Source organism: Muscardinus avellanarius (genome assembly GCF_963383645.1).
Source record: "Muscardinus avellanarius genome assembly, chromosome: 5".
Lineage (NCBI taxonomy): Eukaryota > Metazoa > Chordata > Mammalia > Rodentia > Gliridae > Muscardinus > Muscardinus avellanarius.
Window position 1 is genome coordinate 116,756,391 of NC_137790.1, and position 23,362 is coordinate 116,779,752.

Genomic DNA, 23,362 nt, shown 5'->3' on the forward strand with positions numbered 1-23,362 from the left:
GTACCGCACTCTTGTCACAGGAACTCCTGGATTTTCAGTGTTCTTTATTTGAAGAAGGAAACCAAGGAAATTGCATGTCTACTTCCTATATAGGATCTAGAACTGAGTTACTTCAACTTGTAGATTATAATTGACATTTCACAAAACCATTACCAGTAATAATTGAGCAAGTCTCCAGATGGACTGATTTAAGGAGCACAAAACATTGGGGGTGGGGATTGGTGAATTAAAAACATAAACACATTCAAACATATATTAATGACGATGATGAGTATTGAAATGCTCAATAGTTACTCATCTTAAAATATATTGTGATAGAATCTCACAATTGAGATCGCCATATTCAAAGGTAACTTGCATACGGAATCGTGGTAGAATACTAAGATAATGGGCCTTGGAATCAGACCTCTGCACAGGTCTTGGCAACTGAATAGCTGTGTGACATGGTGCCTATGGCTCTGAACTTAGTTTTCCCTCTATGTAAAACAGAGATGAAGGATGTGAGGGTTTATGATGACCTGTATACAACCCACATAACATACACAGCAGATGCTCACCCAATAAAACAACTGCCTTAATGCAATGCAAATCTTGAGCTACTTTTCCCTACAATAGTTTTGTTATTTCGGCATCCATGTCCTCTTACATTGTTCTGGTAATCAGGAGCCCAGTATTGTTGGCAGGACTTCTCTTGGGGCTGGCAGTTGATGCTGTGCCCATGGCTGAGAGTGTGCTGGCCAGCACGGGCACCTACACCTTCAGTGTTGTCTCATTCACGCTGCCTGCTGAGACTTTCCATCTACTGCTCTGCCTCCAAGATAAAGGCATTAAACTACCTTAAAGCCAGGCGTGGTGGTGCACGCTTGTAATCCCCGTGCTTGGGAGGTGGAGACAAGAGGATTCTGCTGGTTCGAAGGCAGCCTCACTGGCTTAAGAGACCTGTTTCCAAATAAAAATATAGCCTCACTGGCTTAAGAGACCCTGTTTACAAATAAAAATATAGAAATAGGTCTGGGAGTGTAGCCCGGAGGTAGTAGGGTTTCCAGGAACCCCAGTACCACCACCACCAAAAAACAACAACAACAACAAAAAAAAACCCCAAAACAACAACAACAAAAAAAAAAACTACCTTAAAAACTGATGTTTGGGGAACTCAGTTTACAGTGTTCTACTTTAATCAGCGTTCTGGTCTATACATTTTATCTAGTGACCCAATAGAACTTCAGGTTTCTCTTTTTAATAGAAGGTGTCAAGATTTAGAGTAATCATTACTGGGATGTAAATATTAAATAGAATAATTGTGTCCCAATTACTATTGATGACCTGTTGAAGTGAGGTGTGGTTTATACAAGGCAGGAAGGCGCTGGGCAGTCACCAGTTTCACCCTTTTTCCTGGTATTAATAGGATTTGGGTTTGATTTGGTATGGTGACTGGTTAGTTGCTACAAGTATATTCTTAGACCCAAAGACACATACTGAGAGTGGGTATTCCATTATTTTAATCTACATCAAACCTAGGTATTCTTTCTGGCTAACTTTGGCAATGATATCGGTAATGCCTAGGATCTGCTGAACACTGGTGTCTTGCATTTAAAGGTACGGATGTTTGCCTTTTGATTTCTGCACAGAAACATGTCCTTCCTTCCCTCAAATTAAACTGCTGATCTTAAAAGCCACTTTAAGCAAATGCTGATTTACTGATTTTTTTTTTTTTTTTTTTGGTGGTACTGGGGGTGGAACCCAGAGGCTTTCTACCTCGGGGCTATACTCCCAGCCCTATTTTATACTTTATTTGGAAACAGGGTCTCACTAAGATGCTAAAAGCCTCACTAAGTAGCTGAGGCTGGCTTCGAACCTGTGCGATCCTCCTGTCTCAGCCTCCCAAGCTCAAGGATTACAAGCATGCGCCACCACACCCGGCTTGATTTACTGATTTTTAAACTGAAATTCTTGGTGAATCAATATGCAGCAAGTTTATTCTAGAGTTTTCTGGCTAGGCTTCCTGCCTCCAGAGTCACCTTCCTCATATTCTGAGGAAATCCAGAGGTCCTCAAGGACTTGTTTCTGCTGCGTGGGTCCAGTGATGGGAAATCTGGCCTGTAAATTGGGGCCCTGACTTCTGCCCTGTGATTCCTGCAGACCCTGCCGCAGGGCTACACGATGTATGGGACGCAGATGCCTCTGCAGCAGACGGCACAGCAGCAGGCTGGCGGCGTGGTCCTGTCCCCTGGCTACAACTCCAGAGCTTATCCAGCCGCACATTCCAGCCCGGCGCTGATGGAAAGACTGAGACAGATGCAGCAGCAGCCCAGCGGCTACGTTCAACAGCAGGCCCCGCCCTACCTGCAGCCCCTGCCCGGTGCTCAGAGGTGATGCCTGCACAGTAGTAAATCTGAATATGAAACTTACCTCCCTGTGTCTGTTGAGCATCTTCTAGGCTGTGGCACCATATCATTGTTTTTAGGAGCTTCTGTATTTGCCATTTGCATGTACTTTATTTTTTGTCCTTTTTTTTTTTTTGTAGTATTAGGGTAGAGGTCTAAAATAAGGGGTCATTTTATTTATTTTACTTAAGGGCCCAATAGTTTTGGTTCACGTCTTCCATGGTGTGATTATAATATTTTTAGCCAGGTGAGGCCTACCTAGTATTCTTTCTTTTTTTCCTCTTTCAAAAAGTTTTTTTTTTTTTTTTTGTCACTAAAAACATTGTAGAAATAAGTACCAATTTTTATTTTTGGCAATACCTTACCAGAATATATTTATTTGAGCCATAAAATTTATGATTGTAATACCAATTGGGCATGGCGCACAGTTGTTTTGTTATAACTTAGTTTCTACCTTTTCCGCCTTAGAGGTGGTTGGCAAAATAGGATCCTAATAGACTCTTTGGTTCTTTTTTTTAATTGGAATTTTTAGACTGGGATGTGGTTGTACTGACAGTTAATTATAACTGCTGTCCACATGTGGTTATTTAAATGCAAACTAATTAAAATGGAATTAAATCTTCAATTTTTCGGTGACACTAGTCACATTTCAAGTGTTCAGTGGCCAGATGTGGCCAGCAGGGCCAGCTTCCTGGGTGTGCATCTTGTGTGGCCACACAGGGTATCCTGCCTATGAGGGCTCCATGCTCGGTTTGGTGCCCGACTCTCTCTTGGAATGCTTACTGCACTTCTCTTTCGCACTGAGACCTGGAATTTAAGAAGTGAGTCCTAGCAGCTAGAGGCTGCTATTGGACAGCACAGATAGAAATCATCTCAGCAGTCAGAGGCAATTCTATTGGATAGTACTGTCCAGAAGAATTAAGTATCATGCAAATTTTGGTACTGACCTTGGCGGAAGCACAAGTCCTATTTGTTACTCTTAATGACTGCCTGCCAGCATTGGTCAGCACTCTGGAAGGTTGGGATGGTTGATGGTAGCACTCTTGGGAAAATAAACTAATTTGGAGAACATACCGAACATTTGGTATTTCCATAATAAGTATCAGCATAGCATAACCTAAGAGCTTGAAAGTTTGGGGTTCAAGTGCCACCCATGCCATTTCTAAGCAACTATATTTAAGTTACATCTTCATCTCCATTCTCTCATTTTTAAAATATTTATTTATTTAGCGGGTCTGGGGATGGAACCCAAGGGTATTTGACCTCCGAGCTACACCCCCTGCCCTATTTTTTATTCTTTATTTTTGAAACCGGTTCTCACTGAGTTACGGAGGGCCTCTCTAAGTAGCTGAGGCTGTCCTTGAACCACAATCCTCCAGTCTCAGCTTCCCAAATGCTGGGATAACAAGCGTGGGCGCCACCACGCCCAGCTCATTCTTTCATTTTTAAAGTAGTAGAGATAACAAAGCAGCTGACCTAAGAAAGCAGTTGTTGGGCCATGAATGAAACAATACAGTTCAGATCTTTAGCACAGTGGCCAGTCCAAAGCCAGTGTCCAAGTAATGTCACTTATTAAAAGCTACTTTTTTTTTTTCTTCTTTCATGAGTATATGGTGCTGGGATCAAACTCAGGTCCTTGCATATGCTAGGCAAGGTCTCTACCACTGAGCTACATCCCCAGCCCTAAAAGCTAATTTTTAAAGCAGTAATTTATGCATGTTTGCTATTTTAGCTTAGATAGTAGTGTGTTTGCCCCCTCTTTTTTTTTTTTTTTAAAGTGGTCACATTTGTTATTTTAACCTCTGGTTTTTTCCTGTGTGAGTCCTACAGGTGGTTATGAAACACTCAAACACTCATAGCTCCTCTGTGGGTGTGTTTGACATGCTGGTGGCATTGAATTAAAGTGTAAAAACAATCTGCCTGATTCCTTGCCAGACTGAACCATCAGGCTCTACAGCAGAGCCCTCTGGTGGACGGAGGAATTGACGCGGTGCTGACTTCTGCACATCCGAACCTTCCCTCAGCGCCCCTGCCTCAGGACCCCATGCGATCCCGACAGCCCCCCATCCGACAGCAGCAGAGACTCCTCCAGGTATGGATGGGGCAGGGAGAGGAGGGCAGTGTGGCCAAACAATGCAGAGGCGCAGCAGGTGTAAGAAAAGAGAGCTATGTTAGATTTGAACTGCCAAGTTCCAGGGAGCCCTGTGTATTTGGCACTAAGAGCCACACTGGTGCCTGTTAGGTCCTACTCGGTAGGCCAGGGTCTTCCTTCCTCTTTATGTTTACCATTCACGGGCAAGGGAGCACGTTTAGCAAAACCTCTTCCTCTTTCACAAAGGATCAGGAAGGCAGGTGCATACCTTTGTTTTGTTTTATTTATTTTTTATTTTTCATTTTTGGTGGTACTGGGATTCCCGGAAACCCTTCTACCTCTGGGCTACACTCCCAGACCTATTTTTAAAATATTTTTATTTGGAAACAGGGTCTCTTAAGCCAGCAAGGCTGGCTTCGAACCAGCGCGATCCTCCTGTCTCCGCCTCCCAAGCGTGGGGATTACAAGCGTGTGCCACAACGCCCGGCATAGCTTTGTTTTAATAGTGTAGTCTGAGTTTACCCAGCTGCTGTTTAACTTGGACCTACAATTTCAATGTGAAATTTCATATATTCCTATACACACATACACACATATGCACACATATATATTCTTATATATATATATATATATATATATATATATATATATATATATATGAAACTGAACAAGCAACACTTTTGTCAGTTTCCTAGAAATCTGCAGTCTAAAATGTTTCTTTAGTACCTTTGGTCTGATTAGGCTATGAAACTAGAAGAATATAGGTAGGCTTTTTCGAAGGATATTCTATCTTTGTTTCTGTTAAAAGCCAGAGAACTATCATTTTTAAGTAATTTAGACTCCTAGATAAGAGTTTTTCCCCTTGATACATTCTCGGCATTAATTTTCTTGTTGAAGATATATAGGCTATTATGTTTACCTAAGTTATTGGTCTTTATTATTAACATGTCAGCTTCATATTACAATTAAAAACCTTGTCCTGTGTTACTGGATTGGAGATTTCCTGCTCAGACTATACACTGATTTATAATTCTATCACCAGTCCATCTTGAGACATGGTGTTACTTCATGCACTATGAAGAAAGAATGAAAACAACAACAACAACAAAAATGTAGATTCTAGTGGGGTTGGGGAGCCCCAGGGTCATGCCCTGTGTGTGTAGCTATTGGGAAAGAAACCCGTCATGCTGGAAGGGACAGCTCCAGAGCTTACGCGTCTCAGCTTTGACACTGTAATAAGGAAACATAATAATATCTCCCCTGAGAATGTGAAGCATAAACTCAAATGGGCTTGAGATCTCAATCTAGTGTAACGTACAAAATCGGGGTTGGTAGTAACCCCTAGTGAGCCGGGTATGGTGGCATATGCCTGTAATCTCAGTACTTGGGAGGCTGAGACTGGAGTATCGCAGGTTCAAGACCAGCCTCAGCAACTTAGTGAGGCCCTTAGCAACTTAATGAGACCGTGTTTCAACATAAAAAACAAAAAAGGGTTGGAAGTGTAAGCTCAGTCTACAATGTTTGGACCATGACAAAATCTCCCAATGACACATTTTTCAGAATGTGTCCCTGTTGTTAAGCAATCCATTTTTGCTGCACCAAGATAATTAGAAAAAAAGGGATATGGGAGAGGGTTTCAGAGTGATACTATCTCCTACCTTTGAAGAATGTAATCCTTCTTTCTCTGCAGATGCAGCAGCCTGCCCAGCCACAGCAGTCCTCCCAGCCTCAGAGTCAGACCCTTGGGCTCCAAGCAATGCAGCCCCAACAGCCTTTGGTAAGACCCGGAGTTTTGGAATTAGACAAGTGGGTTTCTTCTTTAAAGAAAGTGGGTTGCGCCGGTCATGGTGGCGCACGCTTGTAATCCCCGCGCTTGGGAGGCTGAGACAGGAGGATCGCACGGGTTCGAAGCCAGCCTCAGCTACTTAGTGAGGCTCTCAGCAACTTAGTGACACCCTGTTCCCAAATAAAATATTAAAAAGATTTGGGAGTATAGCCCGGAGGGTAGAAAGCCTCTGGGTTCCACCCCCAGTACCACAAAAAAAAAAAAAAAAGAAAAAAAAAAGAAAGTGGGTTGCATTCTTTGTGTCCATGAGCTTAGAGAGAAATGAAATAGTCTAAATATACCCAAAGTTTCTCCATAGAGCTGTGTCAGGCTTTTGATGTGGTGGTTGGCATATTTGTTTTCATAGAAAGGTACAAATAAATATTTGGGTTTCAATATGTTAAAATATTTTTCTCTTTAAAAACGTCTGCCCTAGACCATTATGGACTAAAATATTTACATTGAGATAATTAAGTTCTTTTTTTCTAAGCAGTGTTAAAATAACAATTTAACTTTTATATTTAGAAGATTATCTTATTACTTTGATTTTTACATAAGCTCAAAAGAACATGGAAGAGCTTTTTAAGATGTGATCTTTAGTGATGTAGAGGAAACCCTGCTAAATTTATTTAGCCTTCTGAGATAGACAGATAGATAGATAGAGATAAAGATATATATGGCATCGGCTAAATTTGGCAATTTAAAACTACCAGGGATAGCTTTGTATCAGGCAGTGGTAAAACATTAAAGCCTCACTCTCCTCTTTCTGTATACCACAAAACATTCTAATAGTGTTTTGACAGAAAACCAAATTGAATCATGCATCTCAGCATACATGTCATTTTGATTATTTAAAATATTTGATGCTGGCCGGGCGTGGTGGCGCACACTTGTAATCCCCATGCTTGGGAGGCGGAGACAGGAGGCTCCCACTGCACTGGCTTAAGAGACCCTGTTTCCAAATAAAAATATAAAAATAGGTCTGGGAGTGTAGCCCGGAGCTAGAAGAATTCCATCCCCAGTAAAACACACACACACACACACACACACACACACACACACACACACACACACACCACATACACCACCACACACACACACACACACCCCTACCCCCACCCCCAAGGGTCTGACTCAGGCTGTGAGGATTCCTGGGGCTGGGCAGACTGCTGCATTTGATGCTGAATTAGCAAGCCCTTAGTCTAGCTTTCTAAAAACAAAGCCTTCTGATGCTGCAGTGTTCTCATTGCCAGCAGGATTGTGTGAAGTAATGGTAGAAATAACTATCATGTAATTATACCTTATTGGAGATTTAATACAAATTAATAAATGGGCACTTGACTCATAATTATAAAGAACCCAATAATTTGAGAATTATAACTTCTTTGGCTAGCAGTTGCTAATAAGGAAATGTTTGTGTAATACCTATTTTAACAAAAAAAGCAAACGTTAAGTTTGGGAGTACTTGCTGGGCCTGGTGGCAACATGCTTGTAATCCCCACGCTTGGGAGACTGAGACAGGAGGATCACACAGGTTCCAAGCCAGCCTCAGCTACTTAGTGAGGCTCCCAGCAACTTAGTGAGACTCTTTTTCCAAATAAAATATAAAATAGGGCTGGGAGTATAGCCTGGAGATAGAAAGCCTATAATCCCAGTACTTGGTAGGCTGAGGACATCACTAAGTATCCGAGGCCAGCCACAAACCTGCAATACTTTTTTTTTTTCTTTTCTGCAAAATGGGATGGAACCCAGGGGCATTCTACCTCCAAGCTATACCCCTAGCCCTATTTTTTAGTCTTTTCATTTTATTTGTTTATTTATTTGTTTGTATGGTACTGGGGGTAGAACCCAGGGGCTTTCTACCTCTGGGCTATACTTTCAGACCTATTTTATACTTTATTTGGAAACAGGATCTCACTAAGTTGCTGAGAGCCTTACTAAGTACCTGAGGCTCACAGTACCTGTGATCCTCTTGTCATAGCCTCCCAGGCGCAGATTATAAGCATGCACCACCACTTCATGCCAGGCTTTAGTCTTTTTTTTTTTTTTTTTTTTTTTTTTTTTTTTTGTTACAGGGTCTCACTGAGTTGTGAAGGGCCTCGCTTAAGTAGGTGAGGCTGTCCACAAACCGTGATCCTCCAGTCTCCTCCTGAATGCAGGGATTACAGCGTGCGCCAACATGCCCAGCTTCCTGCATTGCTTTTGTCTCAACCTCCCAAGTACTGGAATTGCAAGTGTGCACCATCATACCTGGCTTTCAATTCCATTATAAGCTGTGTTCATAGGACTGGAGTAGGAATTATTTTTAACCTTCTTAGTTATAGTTTGAAGCAGGGACCAGCTTATACAGAATTGAGAGCAGACTCTATCCCCATGATCTACTAGTATCAAGGCATATCTAATGCCTTTCTACTTACCCAATAGTTCCATAAATATTTAATAAATGAATTATGTATAAAAATATACCTCATGTATTTAGTTTTGACATATAAGACAACAGTGAAGTTTTTAATATACTAGATTGTAGTTTACTCACTAGTTAAACTACTACCAGATATTCCAGAAACTGAGCAAATATTTTTTTCCCTCATTATTCTCATGAGAAAGTGATTTCTGAGAAACAAAAACCTTAACTTATAGTAATTTTAATGGGTAGTAAATCCATAAGAGGTTTTTCATGAGTGTGTGAATGTGGTGGTTTGGGGTTGTTTTTTTTCTTCGCCTGGAGGCTTTAAATGCAACCTTGACAAGTGCAATATCTTACTTTTGTAATCTAATAGCGATTTTAGTACAAAGGCAAAAACATTATATCTGTTTAAGTCTTAAGATAGGCTAAGAAGTTTAAAATGTTTTTAAAATTTGAAGTTTTTATATCCAGGGTGTTCCGAATTAGAAGTTAAAGGGATGGTCAGTAACCTTGGTTCTTACCTTACTGTAATTCTTTTCTACTATACACTTCTGTTTAGCATGGTGTATATATATACTTTTAAGTTTATTAATATAGTCATATGTTTGTAATTTTAAGCATCTATGAAGCCAGTCCTTAATATTACTTTGTTAAATATTTAGTCTGTTAACAATTTGAAAAATTGTGTTGGAATTTTTTTTTTCTCAGTGGGGAAGGTATTAGAAAGTTGCACCCATAGGCATTCTACCTCAGAGCTATGTATACTCCAGCTCTTTTTTAAAATTTGTCTTGAAACAGTGTCTCCTTAGATCACTGAGTCAGTAAGTTGCTGAGGCTAGTCTTGATCCTGTGATTCGATTCTTCTGTCTCAGTCTCACAAGTACTGGGCTTACAAGCATGAGCCACCATGCCCAACTGCTAAGGATGTTTTGATATCTATCCTATATTTATCTGGTCCTCTTATAATGAAAAAAAAGATAAAAATATCTCTGTATAGACATTTTCAATAGCAATAGCGCAAAGCCTCAGCAATACTAGCAAACATTTTTGCCCAATATTTTTGGTATTGTTCCTTTTCTTTTGGTTCTATCAAGATTTATTACGTGTACTCTGAGTACGTATACTTATTATAAACACCTGGAGCAGATGCAGTTCTTGTTCCTGGCCAGTGTTCCATTCAGATTGCTTCTTGGTTGGAGATGAGGGTGGCAAGCTGGCTGCTGTGGGGGTGAGCGCTGAGACTCCTGTCATGTCAAGGCAGGAAGCCACCCTCCTTGTGATTTGCCCTGCTGCTGTCTGCTGACACCACAGCTGAACTCAAGTGGGTCCTGAGTATGCACAGGAGATTCCATCTCCCTAACAGAAGTTACAGAGCACAACCAAGGCCACAGGAGGAGTTAGAACCACAGGAAAGAGTCGACTGGCAGTGCCTCACACGGAAGGTGGTGTGTGGTTGCCAGATTGTGGTAGAAGAGCTCCAGAAGTTGTATTCATTTGCTAAAACTGCTACAAAGAACACAAACCGGGTGCCTTATACAACACAAGTTCTAGAGGCTGGAAGTCCAAGACCAAGGCCTCTGCAGGGTTGGTTCATCTGAGCCTCATGCTTCTCCTCTGGCTTCCGGCAGCTCACTGGCCATCGGTGGCTTGTAGAGCCCAGAGCTCTGTCTTTGCTGTCACCTGGCCCCTCACAACATGCATGTCTATGTCCCAGTTCTTCTTTTCCTAAGCAGACTGTTCACATCCAATCAGATCCCACTGTAAGGAAATTATTTTAAAGTAGTTACCTCTGTAAAGATCCTGTCTCCAAGTGAGGTCACATCCTGAGGTACTAGGGTTAGGACTACAATACATATTTGGGGGGGAACAATTCAACCGGTGGCAGAGGTCAGAAGAGAAGTCTGGGAAGCCTTGGAAAAGGAGACTGTGGCAGCCCCGGGAGGAAGCGGGCTCCCATCCACTGCCGACTGTCCTTCTTCTTCGTCCTTCACTGAAGCGTCAGCTGGGATGTGGGACAGTGATCATCAACTCCTGGTGCCTGGGCAGGTTGGTCACTGCTATAAAAATTGTTCTAGGGTAAAAAATGATTTAGGATAGATGTTGGCATTTGTTCAGAACATGGTATCAGATAACAGCTTTTTTAAATTAAAAGAACAAGAAAAATAAAGCCCCATATTTACCAATTATATCTGGTGTTGGCTTAATACCAATGCCTGTGATTTCCTTACTTAAGTTACCTGTTGTGCATGTGTGCTGGGGGACCCTCACAAAGAAGTTGTTGATAGCTGTAGTTTTTTCCTAAATTATAGTTCTTTTTTATACTTTTTTTGGCACATTGTAATCACACATGATAGGTCAAAGTGTTAGAAACATAGAGACACACCGCACTGGATGTATTTCCCTGTGTATTCCGTACCACGCCCCCTCCTCGCTCCTCATGCATGCTAGTGAGATTGGAAGCCTTCATGTGTGGACCTACCATTACATGTACTATTCCTTAATCCTCATTCCTCATCCTCTACATACTTCTCCCAGTTCTTCTACATTCTCTTGCCCTGTTCCACTGCTTTCTCTCCTCATTTATCATATGTCCCTTTTGCTCTCTGTTTTTGGCTTAGTTTCCACGTACGAGAGACCACGTACAACCCTTGACTTTCAGAGACTGGCTGATCTCATGTCGTATAATGTTCTCCAGGATTTTAGCTCCATCCATTTTCCTGCAGTCGACATAACTTTGTTCTTCTTTGTGGCCAAGTAAAATTTTATGTTTATATACCCTCTTTTCTCTATCTCTTCATCTGTTGACACATACTTAGGTTGGTTTCATAATTTGGCAATTGTGAATTGTGCTGCTAGACACCTGGGTATGGATATATCACCGTCGTATTCTGAATTCAATTCTTTTGGAAAGATAGCCCCCTTTGTTATGGCTGGATCCTTTGGTGATTCCATTTCCAGTGTTTTGAGATCACTAAAGTAGTTGTACTAATTTATATTCCTACCAACAGTGTATAAAAGTCCTACTTTCCCCATCCTTGCTAGCATTTATTATTGCTTGTATTATTGATGAATGCTATCTGTAATTGGAATTAGATAGAATCTCAGTGTGGTTTTATTTTATTTCCCTGATTACAGTGATGTTGAAATTTTTTCATATATTTTTTGGCCAGTTACATTTCTTCTTTTGAAAAAGTCTGTTCAGTTCAAAAGCCCATTTTTAAAATTGTGTTATTGTTTTGCTGTTAAGGTTTTTGAATTCAGAAGAAGAGCTGGCAAAGCTTTTCTCCACTTCTAGAGGCTCTTCAGACTCTGGATTGTACACTTGGCTGCACAGAAGCTTCTTATATGGTGGCATCCCGTTTACTGATGCTTGATTTTATTTCCTGAGCTTTATGGGTCTTATTGAGGTAGTAGCTGCTTATGCCTATATGTTGGAGAGTTGGTCCTTTATTTTCTTCTAGTAATGGCAAAGCTTCTGGTTTAACTTTTAAGACTTTGATCAATCTCGAGTTTACTTTTTGTGTGTGTGGTACTGGGGATGGAACCCAGGGGCATTCTACCACCGAGATACACCCCCAGCCCTATTTTTTGAAAAAAGGTCTCACTAAGGTGCGGAGGGCCTCACAAGTTGATGAGGCTGGCTGAGAACCTACAGTCCTACCGTCTCAGCAAGTACTGGGATTATAAGTGTGCGCCACCACGCCTGGCTTTGAGTTTACTTTTTTACAGGGTGAGAGATAGGGATCTAAATTCATTCTTCCACATTGGCTATTCAGTTTTTCCAGCACCATTTGTTTAAAAAACTGTCTTATCTTTTCTTCAGCATGATTTTAGATACCAAAAATCAACTTGCTCTAAATGTGAGAAATTGTCTTTGTATCTTGTATCCTACAGGTATATGTCACCACACCAAGCATGACAATATTAATTCTGCCCATCCAAGAACATGAAGATTTTCTAAGACCTTCAGTTTCTTCAATGTTCTATAATTTGTATTGTAGCTAATTTTGACCTCCTTGGTCAGATTTATTTCGAAGTTGTTTTTGTTTTGAGGCTATTGGTGGATAAAACTGTTTTATTTTTGGATTTCTTTTTCTGTGGGTTTTTGGTTGATGTATAGAAAGCTATTAATTTTTGTAAGTTGATTTTTGTACTAAGCTACTTTGTGCATCAAATCTAGAAGTCTTCTGGTTGCATTTTTTGGGTCTTTTAAGTATAGAATAATGTCATCTGCAAACAGAGATAATTTAAATCCTTTCCTTATTTGTGTCTCTCTAATTTCCTTCTCTTGCCAAATTGCTGTGACTTTGATCTCAAGAAATATATTGAATATGAGTGTTGAATAAGATCCTTGTAAGGCCGGGTGTGGTGGCGCACGCTTGTAATCCCAGCATTTGGGAGGCTGAGACTGGAGGATCTTGGTTCACCGACAGCCTCAGCTACTTAGTGAGGCCCTCTGCAACTTTGTGAGACCTTGTTTCAAAATAATGAATAAAAAATAGGGTAAGGGGTGTAGCTCAGAGGTAGAATGCTCCTGAGTTTCATCCCCAGACCCGCAAAAAAAAAAAACACAAAAAAACTTGTTCCTAATTTTAGAGAAAATGCTTTCAGTATTTCCCCACTCAGCATGATATTGGCTTTGTGTTTATAACATATTGCCTTTATAATTTTGAGATAGATTTTTTTATCTCTAATATGTTCAGTGTTTTTAACATAAGTAGATGTTCAATTTTGTCAAATATTTTTCTGCACCTATTGATCTGATTATGTGATTTTTTTTTTTTTTTGTCCTGGGTTCTATTTATGTGATGAATTGTATTTATTGACGTAAGTACGTTGAACTAACCTCGCATCCTTGGAGTGAAACCCATTTGTTTGTGGGAAACAATCTTCTTGATGTGGCTTTGAATGTGAATTGCCAACATCTTAATAAGAATTTTGGCATGTATGTTCATCAGGGATATTGGTCTGTAATTTTCTTTCCTGAGGCATCTTTATTGGGTTTTGGTATCAAGCTGATACCGATTTTGTAGAATTAGTTTGGTAGTATTCCATCTCTATTTCCTAAAATAATTTGAGGAACATGGACTTAGTTCCTCATTAAAGATCTTGTAGAATTCAGGCAGAATTCTATCTGGTCCTGGGCTTTTATTTGTTGAAAGGCTTTTAAATACTTATTTAATCAATATCTATCTATCATCTATCTATTTATCTATTTCTCTCTCTCTCTTAGTGGACTGTTGGGTTTTTCCTCTATCCTTTTGGTAAAACTTAAGTAGGTTCTATTTGTTTTGAAATTTGTCAGTTTCTTCTAGGTTTTTTTTTATTTTTTTGGAATATAAATTTTTAAAAATAGTTCCTAATGATTCTTTGGATTTGCATGCAACCTGTGATAATATCTCCTTTTTATTACCTCTTAATTTGAATTTTTTTTTTGCTTAGGTTGCCTCAGAGTTTGTTATTCTTATTTATCTTCTCAAAAATACCAACTTTTTGTTTGTTTGGTCCTTTGTATTGTTTTTTATTCTCTATTTTATTTCTGCTTTAATTTTAATTATTTCCTGCCTTCTGCTGGCTTTGGAATTAGTTTGGTCTTATTTTCTAGAGTTATGTGATGCAACATTAGGTTGTTTATTTGGGTTCTTTCTTTTTTCATTTAGTGTGGGCACTCAGTGTTATAAACTTTTCTTTAAAAAGTGTCTTCACAGTGTCCCAGAAGTTGTGGTTAATTGTGTCATCATATTTATATGATTCTAAATTCTTTTAGAAAAACTTCCCCTTTCTTTTAAAAGAGTCGACTTCATAATGCCCTCTAATTAGGAATGTCAAATAACATACAGGATTCCTTGTTAAATTTGAGTTTTAGTATTAATGGATAACACTGTAAGTATGTTCCAAATATTACATACGTAACACTAAATGGAATATTTGTCACATGAAATATTTGAGTCATACTTAGAACTGAAAAACTAGTCATCATTTATCTGAAATTCACATTTAACTAGGGGTTTTGTATTTTGATTTCCTGGCAACGCTATTTACAATCCTGCGCTATTTCCAGTCATATCATCAAGCTCTGAGAAGGAAGTAGATGTTGCAATTATATTGGATGATTCAAAACAGTCTTTTTTTTTTCTCCTTAAACTCTTTAGCGTGGCACGGTGGCACATGCCCATGATCCCAGTACTTGTGAGGCTGAGACAGGTGGATCATAGGTTCCAGGCCAGCCTCAGCAATTTAGAGACTCTGTTTCAAAATTAACAAAACAAAACAAAACAACAACAACAACAAAATGATAGGAGTAAGTTTGAGGGGAGCCAGCTGGGGATATGACATCACATGGTATGCCTCTGAGCCCAGTGGGGCTGGGAGAGAGAGGAGGCAAGGGGAGCTCTTGACAGAAGCTGCAGCCTCCCCACAGTGAGATGCCCTTTGCTGGTAGCAGAGATCCAGCATGGAGGAAACTGACAAAAGCTAAACTGTCTGCTGTTCCCTACCTCGCAGCTTATGTCTGTCTCCTGGGGGCGCCCCTCCCCACCTAGAGTGAGCAATCCTCTGGAGCAGGGAGCACAGCTCAGGCCAGGTTGGTGACTGCAGAAGCAAACCTTGGACTAAACTTCTGGAACCCTGAGCCAACATAAACTTTTCCTTCTCCAGGTTGTTCTTGTCGGGCATTGTAGTCACAGTGACAGAAAGCTGACAAGCACACACACCCTTTTGTCTTGAAGTACACACAAGTGCCCCGCAGACCGTCACTCCCCCGGATCTCGCCTGTGATTAGACCGGGTGCTCATTCCCCTCCTTTCTCCTGTTGCAGTTCGCCAGGCAAGGCTTGCAGCAGACCCAGCAGCAGCAGCAGACCGCAGCCCTGGTGCGGCAGCTCCAGAAGCAGCTCTCTAGTAAGTACCCGGTCTGACCAGACGGCTCCCGGCGGAAAACCAGTGACCTCTGAGCTACACCCCTTGCCCTATTTTTTATTCTTTATTTTGAAACAGGGTCTCACTGAGTTGCAAAGGTCCTCACTAAGTAGCTGAGGCTGTCCGCAAACCACGATCCTCCAGTCTCAGCCTCCTGAAAGCTGGGATTACAAGCGTGAGCCACTGCACCCGGCTTTGCCTCATTTATTTTTGAGTTAAAACAAGTCAGTCTTTTCCTAGCTACTGTTTAGTAGGTATGAGCCATTAAACCAGCTGAAGTTTCATTGCATCTTATTTCAGGGTTCATATTCTTGCAGAGAATATAATCTCAAGGCAGAGATTTTTTTTTTCCCCTCTATCTTAGAAATAAGGATTTAAATAGTAGCACCTATTTGGGGAACATAGATTACTCTTATTTTTCACCCACTGGGCCCTGAAGAGTGTGGTTTTTTAAAAGCAACTTTTAGACGCTGACTTTACATATATTAGTTGAGTTGACAAGTCTTAAGTAATCCCATGGGATTAGGCACTATTACTGTTCTTATATTATGGGTGAGAAAATTCCTGAAGAACAAGGGACATTGACTGATTTTCCTAGGCCATATTCAGCTAACAGCAAGGGACAGAGCTGGGACCGGAAATCAGGTGTCATCATCCCAGAACCCAACTCAACCACAGTGCACACTCTACGGCCTGATGTTAGCAGTTCTGCAGCTTCCTTGGTTGAAGAGCTGATGCCTCCCACATGTGTGCAGGAGGTCCCCTGGCCCTTGTGAACAGCCCTCTGGATTTCAATGATGCACAGATGTGCAAGCAATAGCTACTTCTAAGTCTCCGTCATTTTTGGTGTCCGCCATTTATTTTCTCTCTGTGTGCTTATGCATATGGGCGCACAGGAATACCTGCATGGGCACACCCAGACACTCCCAGCATCTGAACAGTGCTCTGAAATTGTTCTTACATATATCTTATGCCTATCACAGAAAATTGCCCACTGGCAAGATAATTCCCTCCTATCTATTCTGATGTCAGTGTTAAAGCAGAATTGCTGGTTTTCTTCTATAAACATTTGAAGACTTTCAATGTTTTATTAAACTCTGTGTCCTTTTCTGAGTTAGTTCAGAGGGAGACATTTTGAGTGGGTCAGTTACCCTAATCCCAACGCGGGCCAGGTGTGGGGCTTTTCTAGAGCTGGGCCCTCTGCAGAGTGAATTCAGTGGGACTACTTGGATCCTGCCACTATCGTCTTTCAAGACTAGGACTGTCCTAGGCCAGTCGTTCTGGCCCCCTGGACCTGAGGCTATTATTGAGAGCAGTGACAAGAGGGACGCATTTCTCTGCCACATCGTTTTGCATCTTAATTTTACTTGGAGTTGTGTTTCTCCCCAGGTAACCAGCCGCAGCAAGGACTGACTCCCTACGGGCATCCTTCGCACTTCTGAATCCAGAGGAGAAGACATGCAGTTATTTTTTTGTTTGTTTATTTGTTTGCACTGAAAAATAGAAAATCAAATTTAATGTATCGATTATCATGAGAAATGTCCCCTTGGTCTTTCATTTCTTTGGACGTTTCCCCATATTTTTGCTACATTTCACACAAAGGTATTGAAACAAAGCATAAAGGAGAAACTGTGGTTTGGTTTTGACATGTTCAACTAAAGTAGGTTTTGGAATGTGGATCATGGAGGCCTACTCTGGGAGGAGTGGGCGCAGACCTTTGGAAATTGGTGCTTCTTTTGGAATCTCATATTTACAGAAAAAGTGAATTATGGTGGATTTAAATATTTATGTATACATGAATGATGAATTTTTTTCAATGTTCTTTTTTTTTGTTTTGTTTATTTGTTTTTTGAAACTGTGCTGGACCAAACTACTGATTCAAAAGGCATGGCAGGTCTTGACAGGAAAGTGACCCATTCATTCTGAGTTCACCAGTGATGGGGAAATTGACATTTACTAGCATCCCTCTCATTTCAAATGTTGGTGATTACATACGCACTTTATAAACTTTGTTCTTATTTATGTAGGACTTTGCTTTTTGTCGTGGTCAAAAGGTGCTGAAACAGATTGTTGCTTAGTACTTAGACTTCTTCAGTCCAGGCTTCTGCGAGAGCCACCTGAGACATGTAGAAGGCTTTTAGAAGTAGCTACCCTCCAATTTGTTTTCAGTCGTGAGACCACTGACCAGAGTCTTCGTGAAGGTCCAACATGTAAATCCCAATCGCCCGGAAGAACCACAGTGGAATCGTCCCATTGATTTACTGCCAGTTTGGGAAACTGACTCTGTTCCCCAGAACATTATGCCAACTTGAGGAAAAAAAATGTCTCACAGCTGGCCTGAGATTCCACAGTGCTCAAACTTGACATAGTTTCCAGAGATTCTGACTCCAAAGTCCAAAAGGCTCTGGTTTTCCTAAAAGGTGTATTTGCTGTTAATTTTATATGGTAAGTATTTGCTATTTTGAAATTAATTATTAATGTTGGTGTCAGTCTTGGTTGTGTAATGCATACACTGTATTTATAAATTGGTGCAAAAAGCACAAGTAAAGTAAATTATACATCAAATTTATTATAAAGAAATAGTAACTATTTTAACTTTGTTCAAGTATGTGGTAATTTGCTCCTATTAGTGTAAAGAAAATACAGTAAATTATTATCAGTTTGTGTAACTTAAGAGTATTCCATATAATATTTTTTTAGATTTAGATGCATAAAATTTTGAATGTGAAAATTGCAGGGCATTTTAAAACACATGTGGGGGATATTTTCCCATGTTCTGTGCTAATTCATTTTCTTTCTGCCATATGATTTTTACATGTATTGTAGTCGAGCCTACTGTGAATAGATTTGTCTCTAACGAGCAAACCATGTAGAACGACTTTTTTTTAAATGTAGCTAGTTCGACTGTAGAGGTAGTTTCTTTTGCAAATCATTATATAAGTAATTTATATCTTCCTTAGGTGAGTTACTCAGTGCAAAGTTTGACTCATGCAAATGACCTCAAATACATGTCAGCTTATTTTGCTGTGGCCACACCCACGTGAACTGCTTTGTACACTGTGAAAATATCTCACTCCAGCCTGCTCATTCTGTGTTTACTCTGGGCTGGAAAAGACTTTGCCAAAACATGAAAGACCATTCTTTTCATGAAATTAACATTCTGTCCACTTCCAGGAGATGTATCTTTACATTTCAGCTGGTTTTGTGTATCAGGTTTTTTTTTTTTTTCCTCTCAAGAATCATATTTGCAGTTCATGAAGTTATTATTTTTCTTCAAAGTAATATATCTGTATGAGGACTCGTTGGCAGAACAACCAAAATGTGAATGTTGTGCCTCGGGAGCGAGTCTTGTTGTTTTCTTTTCAAGTATCATTGGTATTTTGAATGCCATTTTTCAGTTTGAATCATATATTTTTGTAGCTCAATATTGCAAACAGCGGTAATATTGTTTCAAGAATGAGTGTTCTGATTGCATAGCATTTGTATGCACTTTACATTTTGCAGAAGTTAATTTATTAATTGTTTTGCACATGAAAGCAATGGGCTGTACCTTTGTTGTTGTGTTCTTTGGGGTGAGGAAGTTAAAGTCGTGGTAAGGCCCTATACTTCTGAGATGCTACAAAAAGTTTAGGGAAAAAACTAGAGCTGTTTTTCTCCTGTGCATTTTATACAAATGCAGCTGGAATTTAAAATTCTCATAATATTTAATTCTCCATCCTGATCAATATTCTTTTTCTTTCTAGAAAATGCATTAGTTTGTAATAAAGTGATTACAAGGGAAAGTCCTGTAACAGAGCCAGGTAATTTGCTTAGTGAGTGGCAAAGACAGCTCCCACCCCCACCAAATAAGACCTTGAAATCTAATGGAACTGGGTACCCCTACCATAATTCCCAGATCCAAGGAGCCCTTCGACATACATACCTGTTTATGTTGTAGACTCTTTCCTAAGCAGGTTGCATTTGGTTTATTCCTCTTGGTCCAAAAGTGGAGGGAGGTCACCAGGCAGTGAGGATCCTTTGACCTCTTCCAGCCACAGGGCATTGAGATCAGTAGAAACAAGGTTGTCTATGGGATGGGCCAGCTCAAAGTGGACTTGCAGAGAACACACTTGAAGGGGAGTTCCCTTAAATCTCAAAAGATCAGCAGGGGCCAGCACAGCTGGCAGGGGTTTTTTTTTTTGGGGGGGGGGGTGGTACTGAGCCATCTTAAAGAGATCTATGGCTGTTTTTCTTCTTTCCTTTTCTTTCTTTCTTTCTACCTATATCTTTTCTTTCTTCCCTTTTTCATTGATAAGGCTCCATAATTCTTAAATAATAGGTGAATATTTGAATCGATTCTGGAGAAATTACACTGGAAAATCCCAGCCTCTAGAGTTAGACGAATCGTATAATGTCCCTCCGATTTAGTTCAGTTGAATTAAGCATATAATATGAACAGAATGAATTACAGAAAGCAACATTTTGTATAGGGTTGATCAAATTTTAAATGCAGTGAAACTTCATTTTATATATACTAGATCTAGACTGTCCCATTTTGCTATTGCATAAAGAGTTATCACTTAATTTTAAAAAATGCCCATGAAGCAATGATTTCCCCTCAGAAAACTTTCCTCCTCAACAGCTCCAAACCAGGGGTGCCTGAGCTAGATTTTAGTCATAAAGGAGTTTCATTGTATTTTCAAACCTTTTTAATGAGTGTATTTGGAAAAAGCTGTAATCAATCCCCTTTTCACATGTGGAAGAATTAGCCTGCATTTATTTTTAAATGCAGTTATTAAAACATTTTTGTATTCCCCATCAATGCAAATTTTCCTTGTGAACAAATGGTAAATCATAAAGTACTTCAGTGCTTGTTTTCTGTAGGCTTTAGCAAAATATTTATAAACCAATGACAAAATATTTATACATCAAGATGGCAAATTTACATAAAGATTGCAAATTTAATCTTCTCCATTGTTTTCGTTCTGAGTGCCATGCTGGTAACACTGATGGACGCTAGGGCACTGGTAGTTAAATGAAAAAAAAGTCCATTCTTTACTGAAAAATTCAGGTGCATTAGCCATTTGTTATTTTATAGTGGACCGTTTTCTCTTAATGTTCGTTATTTGTTGGCAAAATAAAAGTGCCTTAAGTTAAAATTTTGTGTTGAGATCCATTAAAGAAATCAGTATCACTTCATACACATTTATTTACAAGTCTTTTTTTGCATGTCCATTGTAAATTTAATATTGTAAATGTATCCAAATTCATTTACATGCCTATGGCTGCCTTTGATTAAACTTCTTCCAAAAAATAAACTTTGTCTAGACGTTGACTTTGTTCAGTTTTCATTCCATTTACTGTCAGATCACTTGAACGTAAGTGGCCGCGTAATCACTCCCAAGACGATTCTTTGCTGTGCATTTGTACATCCCAGAATCCGAGGTTTGAGGATTCTGAATGACTAAAGTCCCCGGTGGGTGAAGCAGCTCACTCCTGTGGGTCCCCAATTTGCTCGCCCTTGAGAACAGGGCATGTTCAGGCATCTCCCAGGTGATTTCTGGCTTGGGGACCCCCAGAGCCACACAGTGGAGCTGAAAGGCCACTCCTGTCCTTGTGAGGATGCTCCTGGGTGGGCGATTAGTAATCCGGGGAGGGTAGGCCACAATCATTACCGGAATAGTAATCATTGCATGGCCAACACTATTTTGAGCCTTACAAATATAATTTCCTCTGTCATAAGCTGTTGCTTCTTTGATGACTAAGGTGCCATTCTCGTATAATATGTATTTTCCGTTAACTTGAGGCCTGTCTATCACGTAAGCACTTGGTGTAGTCCACTTGATACTTGGCTTAGGGATTCCATCAGACACACAGTGCAGTGACAGAGACTCTCCACCGACACTTTTTACTGTCCCCATTGCATAGGTAAGAATAACTGGTTTCTGCCCGATTTCTAGTACTATTAATTTCTCAATGTAGCCAACTTTATTTCTAGCTGCACACCGGTATTTCCCTGCATTATTCCGAGTTGTCTTATAAACAATAAGAGAACCATTGTTTGCCATCCAATACTGAGAACTTTGTGGTCCTTTAGGAAATAGTGTGCCATTTGGTAAAACCCAGATTATCTCGGGTGGCGGATTGCCATCTACAGAGCAGTTCAGTACTGTGGACCTTCCAAGCTGGGCGACTACTTTTTCATTGAACGGATTTCTGAACGTCGGTCTTCTCAGCATTTCTAGCACTTCTAACTGTACCACCAACACACTCTCTCCTCCTTCGTTCCGAGCCACACAGGTAAAATCAGCAGAATCGGAAAGCCTCACATTTCTAATTTCCAAGGTTCCGTTGGGATGGACTGTGATCCTACTTCCATAGTATGGCGCTGGAAGGAAAATGTTGTCTGGCATGATCCACGTGATTTGAGGAGCGGGTGTCCCTTCAGCTCTGCAGTCAAACTGTCTTTTGGAATGCCTCACGGCTGTAGCTTTCATCACCGTTCTATTTGTATAGAGACCATTGATTAGTGGTGGTTTGGAGACGACATCCAGTTTGTATATCTTGGTGTCATCCCCACGGGGATTGCGAGCGACGCACACATACTCCCCGGAATCTAACCTTCCCACTGTGCTGACAGACAAAGACCCGTTGGCGTGAAACGTGTACCTGTCATTGGAGAAAGAAATCGTGTCACCGGACGGTAGCAGCCAAAATATTCTTGGTTTGGGTTCCCCAATGACCTCACAGTCGAGGACAGCTGTGTCTCCGGCTTTGATTCTCATGTTGGCCTTGTGACCCTGCCTTATCCGCGGCGCAGCAGTTATCACCGTTAGGTGGACCTTCATCTCATCCTTCCCGAGGGTGTTCTGAGCATAGCAAGTGTAATCCCCTTCCTCTGCAATCCCAACTTTGTTGAAATACAGAGTTCCATTGTCAAAAAGGGTGTACCTCTTGATCCTGTGGCCGTTGTCATCAGCTTGCATTGCATTGTTTATCATGGTTCCATCAGGCAGGCTCCAGGATATCTCGGGCACTGGGGAACCTGAGGCTTTGCAGTCCACCTGGAAGTCTTTCCCGTGGAGCACCTGCTTTTGAAAATGCTGCTTGTGGTCGATCTTGGCAGGCTTCAGCTTCAGGCTGACGTGCATCAGGATCAGGTCATCTCCCATCCTGTTTCTTGCCACACACAGGTAGTCACCACCATCCTTTTCTGTTACTGCTCCAATAAACAGGGACCCGTTGGGATAGACATGGATTCTGCTGCCCATTCTAAGGAGAAAAGAGGCACAATTGAGCATGAATCAGATCTTAGCAGTAACAGAAAAGTTCTCTTAAAAAAAAAAAGATTGCAATGCACCAATAAAAGTATGTAATAAGAAAACTTTCCCAAAACTTTAGAAATTGACATAAAAATGATACCCATTTGTGGGGTACCGTCTAACATAGAAATTCTCTAATTTATATGGGATTAACTTCTCTGCCTGATGGAGGTATGATTGGCAAGGTATGTATACATCCAAGGTATAAATATGATGTTTTGAGATCTTTTACACTGAAGTGATAACCACAGTTATATTCATTACCACACCCATCTCCTCATATGTTTTTTTCTGTGTGTGGTACAGGGATGGAACCCAGGGGCATTGTGCCTCTGAGCTACACCCTAGCTCTATAGTTTAATCTTATTATTTTTGAAACAGGATAGCACTGAGTTGCAAAGGGCCTCACAAAGTAGATGAGGCTGTCCAGGAACTG

General features: G+C 40.5%; 2 protein-coding genes across 4 annotated transcripts in view; one reads left to right on the forward strand and one right to left on the reverse strand.

The window, feature by feature from the left end:
* Positions 1-17,067, forward strand: part of MED12L (mediator complex subunit 12L) — a gene marked incomplete at both ends in the record, with an annotated part of 383,094 nt that extends 366,027 nt beyond the window's left edge. For 2 of the 3 annotated variants that reach the window (XM_080695435.1, XM_080695437.1), the window contains 5 exons: positions 2,140-2,369; positions 4,320-4,506; positions 6,173-6,253; positions 15,526-15,607; positions 17,015-17,067. In XM_080695435.1, the coding sequence (XP_080551561.1) occupies positions 2,140-2,369; positions 4,320-4,506; positions 6,173-6,253; positions 15,526-15,607; positions 17,015-17,067 (633 nt within the window). Of the gene's footprint in view, positions 1-2,139; positions 2,370-4,319; positions 4,507-6,166; positions 6,254-15,525; positions 15,608-17,014 lie in introns of all 3 variants that reach the window. The other variant, XM_080695436.1, reaches the window with a different exon arrangement.
* Positions 17,068-20,967: 3,900 nt separating this feature from the next.
* Positions 20,968-23,362, reverse strand: part of IGSF10 (immunoglobulin superfamily member 10) — a gene marked incomplete at both ends in the record, with an annotated part of 36,245 nt that continues 33,850 nt past the window's right edge. The window contains one exon of the mRNA XM_080696236.1: positions 20,968-22,876. Within this exon, the coding sequence (XP_080552362.1) occupies positions 20,968-22,876 (1,909 nt within the window). The remainder of the gene's footprint in view (positions 22,877-23,362) is intronic.